At 43.5% G+C, this 11,658-nt stretch overlaps 1 protein-coding gene across 1 annotated transcript; it reads left to right on the forward strand.

Moving 5' to 3' along the window:
• The first annotated feature begins 1,221 nt into the window (after nt 1–1,221).
• Nucleotides 1,222–2,325, forward strand: LOC112607810 (olfactory receptor 2T1). Its single transcript, XM_025358969.1, has one exon. It carries the CDS (start codon nt 1,369–1,371, stop codon nt 2,323–2,325), a length of 957 nt encoding a protein of 318 aa, XP_025214754.1. The 5' UTR covers nt 1,222–1,368.
• Nucleotides 2,326–11,658: the final 9,333 nt, after the last annotated feature.

The following is an 11,658-nucleotide window of genomic DNA, read 5'->3' on the forward strand; positions in this document are numbered from 1 at the left end:
ATACAAAGCCTCCCATATACACAATGGATGTGTATGAACATATAATGAATCGAGACTCTCTAGTCCAGACACTTCTCGCACGAACAGACCCTGTGACCACAACACATCACCCTCGATGCTGTCGCTGGTGAACGGGGCTTTTACAGCTCCTCACTTCTTAGTTCTATCGTGAATATCAGGGAGTCAATAGAAACAAAGCACTTCTTAGCCTGACACTTGGCAAAAGTAAACTCCATAATGTCATCATCATTATTCTCAATAGTAACTTCGTTTTATGGGCAATGGACTCAAACGCTAATGTTTTTAGAATATTTGGAGGAGCATTAGACTAGTTTGATCAATTTTACTCCCAAATATGTTGGTAAAATGTCTGTCTTGGAACACGTTTAGCCTTAAAACACGTGAAAAATTATTCTTTACTTTCATGAAGTTTGTTGTGGATATTTGTTTCTTCATTGTAACGTGAAATTATATAATACACACTCAGTTTTTCTCAATTATCAAGAACTATGAAAAATTATAATTTCTAAAAATAATCAGCGAGTTATAGTTCAAGGTTTATGTCCCTGTGGTATTTCCTCTGAATATTAATTGCCAATACTAGTTTCTAACAGTCATGGTAATCATAATTCTAATGCTAATTCCTCATCATCCTAAAATTGAAAATAAATAAAATTCAGTAACACTGAATGCCTCTTGTATTGAGAATAATTCTTATGTCTAAACTTGCAAGAGTAGTTTCCACTGAGTTTCTGTTGCCCTTTTTATTTCATCCCTTATAATTTGTCTGGGACATGGATAGACTAACACCAAGTATACTCTCCCGACGAAGACAGTGACTTGTGATCCAAACGGCAGATAACCCATACTTGTAGCTAAATGGAAGATATGAGCTACTCACAGCCAGCAAAAATGTTTTTAAAATGGTGGTGATGCCGACCACACAAAGACACATTAAATAATAATACAAATTTAAATGCATCTAAGGTAACATACACACACACAAACACACACACACACACACACCAGACCATGGTATTTTTAACTGCTGTGTAGCATGGTATGCACCCTGAGGCATTGTTATGTATGTCATTTTAATATAGTATCATCTGCTGACATCATCTTCTCCAATGTATTTAAGCAATTATTGATTAATAATGACCAATTTTATTTAAAAACCTTCTGGAATTGATTAAATGCTAGGTATCAGTCCCAGTGTGCCAAGAATACTATGTTTTAAATGTTTTCTTCCCAGTTTTAAAAGTTTGCTACCTAATAATTAATTCGAGTGTTGTTATTTTACTGCCCTGGGAATGCTGTCATCTTATTCAGAAGATATTACCTTATATCAGCACAATTGTGGGATCAATGGAAGAGTACAACACATCCTCTACAGACTTCACTTTCATGGGGCTGTTCGACAGAAAGGAAACCTCAGGTCTTCTTTTTGCCATCATCTCTACCATCTTCGTCACCGCACTGATGGCCAATGGGGTTATGATCTTCCTGATCCAAACAGATTTGCGCCTTCACACACCCATGTACTTCCTCCTCAGCCACCTTTCCTTAATGGACATGATGTACATTTCCACTATTGTGCCTAAGATGCTGGTTGATTACCTGCTGGATCAAAGGACCATTTCCTTTGTAGGGTGCACAGCTCAACACTTCCTCTACCTTACCCTTGTGGGAGCTGAATTCTTCCTGTTGGGCCTCATGGCCTATGACCGCTATGTGGCCATCTGCAACCCTCTGAGATACCCTGTCCTCATGAGCCGCCGGGTCTGTTGGATGATTATAGCAGGTTCCTGGTTTGGGGGCTCTTTGGATGGCTTCCTCCTAACTCCCATCACCATGAGCTTTCCCTTCTGCAATTCCCGGGAGATCAACCACTTCTTCTGTGAGGCTCCGGCAGTCCTGAAGTTGGCATGTGCAGACACAGCCCTCTACGAGACAGTGATGTACGTGTGCTGTGTTTTGATGCTGCTGATTCCTTTCTCTGTAGTCCTTGCTTCCTATGCCCGAATCCTGACCACAGTTCACCGCATGAGCTCAGTGGAGGGCAGGAAGAAGGCCTTTGCCACTTGTTCATCCCATGTGACTGTGGTGTCCTTGTTCTATGGGGCTGCCATGTACACCTACATGCTGCCACACTCCTACCACACTCCTGCCCAGGACAAAGTCCTCTCTGTGTTTTACACCATTCTCACACCCATGCTGAACCCCCTCATCTACAGCCTTAGAAACAAGGATGTGACTGGAGCTCTGAAGAGGGCCTTGGGGAGGTTCAAGGCTCCTCAAAGGGGGTCAAGAGGTGTCTTTTGATAGTCGATTCCTTCCCATGCATATGGTAAAGGGGAGACTCTGTGGTCACTGTCGCTGTGCTTTCACCGAAAGATGAAGCAAAAAGGGAGGGAGTAATGTGATTACCATATTGATTTTTTGTCTAGGGTTTCTGGTTCATAACTCCATAGTTATGTTCCAATGTTGTGGTTCTTGAGGCCTCAGAAAACCGAATCTCTCTCTGTGATCTTTGCCTTCCCTCTTTTCACCTGCTTCTTTTTCTCCCCAAAGAAAACCTTAGAAACTAAAAATATAATCCAATCTTTGCCCACTTTTGGTCACAAAGAAATTATCTGACTACCTTGTCTGATTGCAGGTCACAAGACCTCTGTTTCAAAAGAGGCCCTCTCTCATACTCTGGAGGAGGGAACGCTACACAGAGGGGCCAAGAAGAATCTGATCAGACAGGCCTTCATGGGTGTCCCCACTCACTCTATCAACACTAGGTCATACTCTGTGTCCAGTCATATTTCTGTGCAATTGCCCATGCTTCGATCATGACTATTCAATAAGGTCTCCACATAAAGGCCGAAAGGAGAGGACAGAAAGCTTCTGAACAGCTAAACTCATGCAGCTGAACAGGAGGTTGATAAGAACCCACCCACCTGCCTGGAGGGGGCATGCCCCAGCTCCACAGAGACAGAAGCTCTTCTGCTCTCCTAGACCTCACCCTGGTGTCTTTTCATCTGGTTGTTTCTATGTATCCTTTGTAATATCATTTGTAATAAATGGTAAACATAGGAAAGCATTTTCTTGAATTCTGTGAGCCTCTATAGCAAACTAACTGAACCCAAGGAAGGGCCGTGGGATCCTCAATTAACAATCACTTGGTCAAAAGCACAGGACAACTTGGGGCTTGTGATTGATACTGGAAATGGAAGGCAGTATTAATAGACTGAGCCCTCACCCTGTGGGATCTGACGCTATCTCCAGATAGATCGTGGCAGATGGTCGTGGGAGTTTAGCTTGGGCTAGAGCATTTGACTGTGGATAGTGGCAGAATGGAATTGATTTGGAGGGCCCCCAAATAGTGTCCCTTACCTTAACTCGAGCGTTTTTTTTCTACTGACTTCACGTCTTTAGCTTAACTCTTTCAACCAATTGCCAATCAGAAAAATCTTTGCATCCACCTGTGACTCATAAGCCTTCCACTTCATGTCCTGCTTTTTCAGGCTGAAACAATGTGTATTTTACATGTTTCGATTTATGACTCTGCATGTAAGTTCTTTCCCTAAGTTTTAGGGAGACGGAGGTTACCTTGGGCACACTTTCTCAGGATCTTCTGAGGCTTTTCCCCAGGCCATCATCACTCACATTGGCTCAGAATAAACCTCTTTAAATATTTTACAGTGTTCAGCTTTTTCATCAGATGCAACCTTGACATACTAAATACGCTGAAGAAAATTGAGAAAACGGAAGAGGTAGAAAGGTAACTTTCTGATTTTTTTCTGCCCTTCTCCCTTGAGAGCTGTCCACAAAAGAATTCTCAGACCTACCTCTTCTGAAAGAAGGTAACAAACCCCTTATTCCAGAGGGGCCCTGACCAATGCCCAGAGGGGAAAAAAATGTCACATGGGGAGGCCACTAGAATCTGAACACACAAACCTTGCTAAGTCGTCCTCCTCAGTTTATTTCCATTACATCATATTTTTAAACGATCTAATCATACTTTTAAGGTTTGCATGCCTCATGAAACTTCTATTAAGTAAATTTCCTATACTTTCCTGTTACTAATCTGTCTTTTGTTGGAAGTTACCAGCCATGAACCTTTTGATGAGCAAGGAAAAAAAAGTCTTACTTTCCTCCCCTGCCCCCCCACCCCATACCACTAATTATAAACTTTGCGAAGTTTTGATACTGTCTATCATCTTACCGTGTGACCCATCTTATTCACAGGGAAGTCACAACAAACCACATGTGGTCTATGCAGTCCATTTCTAGGGGGTTTTGCTTAAAGTTTCTATACTCCTAGATTCTTAGGCTTAGCATCATTACAGAGGGATAAAATGTGTGTCTGAACTGTATCAGTTCATTATATCAGGGATAGAAAGTGTCTGTGAACTGTATCAGTACATTATATCAGGGAGATAAGGTGTGCCTGAACCGTATCCATACATTATATCAGGGATAGAATGTGTGTGTGAAGTATATCAGTTCATTATATCAGGGATGTAAGGTGTGTCTGAACTGTATCCCTACATTATGTCAGGGATAGAATGTGTGTCTGAACTGTATCCCTACATTATATCAGGGATCAGCCATCTATGGAACTATTAAGACCATTGGGATATATTTGTTTGCAAAATAGGTGCCTGTCCTCATGAAGCTGCCCATGTAGCCCAGAGGCAGTGAATAATAATAAACAGAATAAGTAAGTTAACTCTGTGGTCTGTGAATGTCAAATGGTAGAGCAGAAAGAGAAAAGTAGAGTAGATTGAGGGAGAGAAAGAATTGCTGAAACTGTGGTCATATTGGTTGCTTTTTACAATGTCATCGATAGTCTAGACCTCTTTGGAAGGATAACATTGGAGCAGTCTTGAGGAGATAAAGAATTTAGCCCTGAGGATAGTGTTGGGGTGGGAGGGATCCCACGTGGAGAAAAAAAAAACAAAAAAAACTGGTAGGACAGCCCCGAAGTGAGAGTGTACATGGCTTATTCAAAGAGTGACAAGAAGCCAGGATGACTGGAGCAGTGAGGGAAACAGTGGTACACGCAGACATCTATGTCTGGTAATGGGGAGAGGAGCATGGAAAGGGCCCCTTATAGCTCACTGTAAGAATTTTAGATTTTACTCCCAATAAACAGTGAGCTACAATGGGGTTTTAATCACCAAAGTGGCATGATCTGATGTTTCTTCAACTGCTGCTTTAGAAATAAGCCTTAGAGGATTTAGGTGAAGCAGGAACATACCGTAGAAATGGTTGGAACCTAGGTGTATTCTGAAGGTAGAGACAACAGGATTCCTTTACTAGTTGGATATTGGTTTCAAGGGAAAGAGAAGCACCAGGGGCAACTCTAAGGGCTTAGATTGAGCGACTGAATTTGGGGACCTCCTACCAGGGGGACTAAGGAAAGACACAACTGCAGGAAGTTTAGGGTGGGAAGGAAGAGGCACAGATCAGTTCAGTTTGGTGAATGCCAAGTTTGTTTTGAACTGAAGTCATTAGTACATAGATATTATGTAGATACATGGTTATAGCTAAGAACCCCAATGAGTTTAACAGAGAAAAGGTACAGAAAAAAGAAAAAAAAGAAGAAAAAAAAAAAAGAGAAGAAGACCAGTAACTGAGCTAGGATCCCTCCAGTACTAAGTGAACCTGGGGAAATGACACAAGGAGAACAGAAATTAAAAGGAAAAACAAAACAGTGGGTTAGGAAACTCAATCACAGTTTGGTGGACTTGAAGACAGATGAAAATGCAACAAAACAAAACACACATCTTCAGTTGAGGGAACAGACAGTTATATCAAAACAAGGAAAAAACCAAACAAAACTGTGTTGATGGCCCTAGTACAATAAGGCCTGAAAGGTTTGATTTATCCACATAAAGATCATTGAAATGAGAGGTAAATATCCTGAATAGAGAGGACAGTGGAGGAACTGGGGAGACTAAGAACAGGCAAAGTTTTTGGAGAATGTGACTATAAAGGAGACAGAGATGTCACTGCAGATCTGGGAAAAAATAAATTCATCAAGTTGTATTGGGAAAACTGTTTGTTCATATGGAAAATGGAACATTTGCCTAAGGTCACATACTGTACCACAAATATGTTTTAGGTGAGTTAAAAACTAAAAGGTGAAGAAAGGAAAAATAAACTATGAGTTTTTACAAGATAAGATAGGATAATATTTTCTTGACTTTAAGTTATGAACACATTGCTTAAGACACAAAAAGAACTAATATAAAGTAAAATATTGGTAATTCAATTTACAAATAAACAATTTAAACACTTGGATAGGTCACAAACTAGCAGATGTGTAACAAAACTGAAAACAAAATATCCAGCACATGTATAAAAAAATTCTTGTGTCTATAACAAAAGACCAAAATTTGATAGCAAATGGGAAAAATACTTGAATAAATACAAATGTATCTGTCTCAACTTATTGAAGATACCATTCAACAGAATTTCAAAATTATTTTTGAATTTCACAATTATTTTTGAAATTCAAAAGAATTAAAATCATGAACTCAGAAAATTGTGCAACAGTGTTCATAGCTCCATTATTTACAATAGCCAAAAGGTTGTGTCCATCAATAGACAAATACATAAGCCAAATGTGATGTATACAAACAATGTGATACTATTCCACCTTCAAAAGGAATGAAACTCTGATATTTTCTGCCACATGAACGAACCTTGAAAATGTTATGTGAAGTGAAATAAGCATAAAGGCAAACATTGTATGATTCCATTCATATGAGATACCCTGTTGGAGGCCGAAAGAGTGAGGGTCATCATCGACTCAGGATACCACCGGAGGCTGAGTAAGCCACAAAACTGCTTCTCATAAATGCAGAATGTTGGCAAACGGACAAACCGCGTTTGCCGCGCAGAGGTTATGCTGAGGGCAGCCACGCCCCAGGCACAGGTGTTTGTCATTAGGTACGTCTGAAAGTCTGATGGCAATAATGTGAACCTGTGATCAATCACGTGGCTGACCAATCGTGACGTCCTCCTCCCTGCTCTTTCTACTCAATAAATACGGAGGGTTGTAGACGCTCGGGTGGCTGCCCTTGCTCACTCGAAGCTGGGATCTCTCTTCTTCCCTCAAGCTAGCCTTTCCTTCAGACAGTTTTCTTTTGTCTTTTGTTATCATTTCCTACGTTCATTTCTCGTTTCAGTCCTGTAATGACGGTCTCAAGCCGTAACAGTAACTGCTGTAGTGACGGTCTCAAGTAATAATAGTACGAGTCTATCACAAGTGGTGCCTGAGCAAGGGACATCCAGGGACAAGCAGAGGCCTGGAGGACAAATAGAGATAAGTAGGGATAAAGACAGAGTACGGGTAGGGAAAGACAGGAACTAGCAGGGACCATGGGGGACAGATAAAGATAACGACTTCTAGGGACAGACAGGGTCCTATAGGGACTTGAACGAGGAAGGTCCGCTGGAACTTTTTTGTTCCTAAAAACCAGATGAACGAGAAACCCCATTACAAGTCTGCCAGCAGCAACATACGGCCAGTGCTCTAAAAATGTACTGGTCAGTGCCCCTAGAGGTATGAAGAATGGGAAGTTCTTAAATTAGGGTAACATGGGGAAGAATTTGGTTATTTTTTTCCTTCTGTTTGGAGTTTGGTGCGTGCCATCTTATTTCAGGGTCTGAGAATTTATTCCCCACTTACAGCACCTATCAAAAGTGGCAGACGAGAGAGGGAGAATGAAAATTGGCTTGTGCCATCTTCTGTGGCTACAGAAAGGCTCACTTTGACTATGGCTCATGAGAATACGAATGTGGGTTGTGAACCTGCAGTGGCACCTGTGAGGTCTGCAGGAAGTTTAGGAGGTTTTCTTAGAACTTGTCAAGATGTGGGAACTCAGCCTCATTGCTTTACAATGTTGACTCGGGCAACGGCTAATTCTGGTAGTTGACGGATCTGAAAGGAGCCCAGGGTTGAGCCCAGGAGTGGGAAAATGTAAGTGTAGAAAAATCGGACGTTTCAGAAGAGAATGCCGCCAGACCTCTGGGCCGAAGGGATCTCAACAGTTCTCGCTACAGAAAAAGCACCAGGACGTTGCCCTTGTTGCCATTAGGGAAATCATTGGGCTAATCAGTCCCACTGAAGATTTCATCAAAACGGCACCTCCTGTTGGGAAACAAGCAGGCCTGGACCTGGGCAGCTTGAACAAGGGGGCGTCCCCAGGTCAGGACACGACGCCGTTTCAGGGGGGTGGTTTCCCGAGGTGCCTTGACTCCCCCTCAAACACCTGGAAGCACAGGATTAGATCCCCCAAAGAATGAGTTAAGTTAGAGAACAAACTTGACACTGGCATTTCGGGACCTTTGCCAACAGGATAGATGGGATTTTAGGCAAAAGTCATGTGAACTTTCAGGGCATTCCTGAAGTCCCAGGAGTTCTTGCTCTGGGTTATGGAGAAATTCGGGTAGTGGTAACGTCACAAGATCTCCGGGTTTTGAACCAGGAAAATATTACACAGCTGTTGCCTATTCCCTGTAAATCGTGCCTTTCTGTACGTAAGAAGCGAGGTGGTCAGGGATTTAGAAGCACACGTAGGAGAAAGATTTGTCTATCACAACCCAGAGCGCCTAATAGACCCGCCTGTGTAAGTGCGAATTGAAGGTTTCAGGACGGCTTTTTTTGCCGTACTGTTGCATGAGAAAGATAAGTCTCAAATTATTTTTTCTCTGTGCCTTCTGTTCATCGGAAAAAGCTTCTTTATCAACAAAGTTTTACCCCCCAGCAATTCTGCAAAGAGGCAGAAGCTGAGCTGCAGCTGGTGGAGCGGATGCTTCAGCAAGGGCGTTGCCTCCCGGCCACAGCCATAGTAAACCTTTGCTTCTGTAGATTCATTACTAACGTGGGGACAAGGGCTGCCTGTGTCTTTACAGGAGATGAACAAACCGTGTGGATGTTCTTGGGCCCGAGGACCGACTGGAGTCACGCTGACATCAACCCCCATGATACAGGGACAGATCTTATTCAATTGAAAAAACAAAAAGGAAAGGTTGGAGACCAAAAGAAGGGTCGTGATCAAGTCAGTAACTCGGTGTACCCCGGAGGCTGAGTAAACAGCAAAACTGCTTCTCATAAAGGCAGAATGGTTGGCAAACTAACAAACTGCGATTGCCATGCAGAGGTTATGCTGAGGGCAGTCACGCCCCAGGTCACAAGTGTTTATTAGTACATCTGAAAGTCTGGCAATAATGTGAACCTGTGATCAATCACACAGCTCACCAGTGGTGACGGCCTCCTCCCTGCTATTGCTACTCAATAAATAGAGGCCTGAGAGGCTGGGGCGGCTGCCCTTGCTCACTCAAAGCTGGGATCTCTCATCCCTCAAGCTAGCCTTTCCTTGAAAGTTTTTTTTGTTGCTTTTTTACCATTTCTACGTTCACTTCTTCATTCAGTCCTGTAATGATGGTCTCAAGTGGTAACAGTAACTGCTGTAGTGACGGTCTCATAGTAGTTAATAGTACAAGTCTGTCACAAGTGGTGCCTGAGCAGGGACATCCAGGGACAAGCAGAGGCCTGGAGGGACAAATAGAGATAAGTAGGATAGAGACAAATAGAGTATGCATAGGGAAAGGCAGGAACTGGCCAGGGACCATGGGGGACAGATAGGGATAAGACCAGCAGAGACTAGTAGAAACTTGCAAGGACAGACAGGGTCCTACAGGGACTTGAACGAGGAAAGTCTGGAACAGAAAACTAAAACCAACCAGATGAACGAGAAACCCCATTACACAAGTCTGCCAGCAGCAACATAGGCCAGTGCTCTAAAAAGGTACTGGTCAGTGCCCCTAGAGGTATGAAGAATGTGGGAGGTTTTTGAATCGGGGTAACGTGGGAATTTTTTTTCCCTTTTGTTTGGAATTTGGTGCATACCATCTCTTTATTTCAGGGCCTGAGAACTTTTTTGCCCCAGTCACAGCACCTATCAAAAATGGTAGATGAGAGAGGGAGAATGAAAATTGGCTTGTGCCATCTTCTGTGGCTACAGAAAGGCTCACTTTGACTATGGCTCATGAGAATACGAATGTGGGTTGTGAACGTGCAGTGGCACCTGTGAGGTCTGCAGGAAGTTTGGGTTTTCTTAGAGCTTGTCAAGATGTGGGAACTCGGCCTCATTGCTTTACAATGTTAACTCGGGCAATAGCTAATTTTGGTAGTTGAGGGATCTGAAAGGAGCCCAGGGTTGAGCCCTGGAGTGGGAAAATGTAAGTGTAGGAAAATCGGACGTTTCAGAAGAGAATGCCGCCAGACCTCTGGGCCGAAGGAATCTCTCAATAGTTCTCGCTACAGAAAAAGCGCCAGGACGTTGCCCTTGTTGCCATTAGGGAAATCATTGGACTTAATCAGTCCCACTGAAGATCTCATCAAAACGGCACCTCCTGTTGGGAAACAAGCGGGCCTGGACCTGGGCACCTGGAAGAAGGGGGCGTCCCCAGGCCAGGCCACAACTCCGTTTTGTGGGGGGGGGGTCTCTGGAGGTGCCTTGACTCCCCCTCAAACACCTGGAAATGCAGGATTAGATCCCCCAAAGAACGGGTTATGTTTAGAGGAAACAAACTGGATTGACACTGGCATTTGGGGACCTTTGCCACCAGGAAGATGGGATTAATTTTAGGCGAAAGGCATCTGAACTTGCGGGGCATTCCTGAGGTCCCAGGAGTTCCTGCTCCGGGTTATGGAAAAGTTCAGGTAGTGGTGAGTAGGCCAGGGATTTAAAAGCATGACTAGGAGAAAGATTTATCACAGCCCATAGTCTTAATAGACCCGCCTGTGTAAGTGCGAATTGAAGGTTCAGGACGGCTTTTTTGCTGTACTGTTTCGTGAGAAGGATAAGCCTCAATTTGTTTTTGTTTTCTCTGCCTTCTGTTCATCAGAAAAAGCTGCTTTCATTATCAATAGAAAGTTTTACCCGCAGCAATTCTGCAAAGAGGCAGAAGCTGAGTTTGCAGCTCGTGGAGCGGATGCTTCATCCAGGGCGTTGCCTCCCGGCTGCAGCCACAGAAACCTTTGCTTCTGTAGATTTTCTACTAACATGGGGACAAGGCCTGCCTGTGTCTTTACAGGAGACGAACAAACCATGTGGGTGTCCTCAGGCCCGAGGACTGACCGGAGTCACGCTGACATCAACCCCCATAATACAGGGACAGATCTTATCCAATTCAAAAAACAGGAAAGGTTGGAGACAGAGGGTTGTGATCAACTCAGTTATACCCTTGGAGGCTGAGGAAGCAGCAAAACTGCTTCTCACAAATGCAGAATGTTGGCAAACGGACAAACTGGTTGTTGCGCAGAGGTTATGCTGAGGGCAGTCACGCCCCAGGCACCAGTGTTTATTAGGTACGTCTGAAAGTCTGGCAATAATGTGAACCTGCCATCAATCACACAGCTGACCAGTCGTGAAGGCCTCCTCCCTGCTCTTAACAAATGCAGAGGCCTGAGAAGCTCGGGCGGTTGCGCTTGCTCACTCGAAGCTGGGAGCTCTCTTCTTCCCCAAGCTGGCCTTGCCTTAGAAGTTCTATTTTTTTCTCACCATTTCTATGTTCATCCCTTGTTCAGTCCTGTTGTAATGACGGTCTGGAGCAGTAACAGTAACCGCTGTGGTGATGGTCTCGAGT

Source organism: Theropithecus gelada, chromosome 1 (assembly GCF_003255815.1).
Source record: "Theropithecus gelada isolate Dixy chromosome 1, Tgel_1.0, whole genome shotgun sequence".
Taxonomy (NCBI): domain Eukaryota; kingdom Metazoa; phylum Chordata; class Mammalia; order Primates; family Cercopithecidae; genus Theropithecus; species Theropithecus gelada.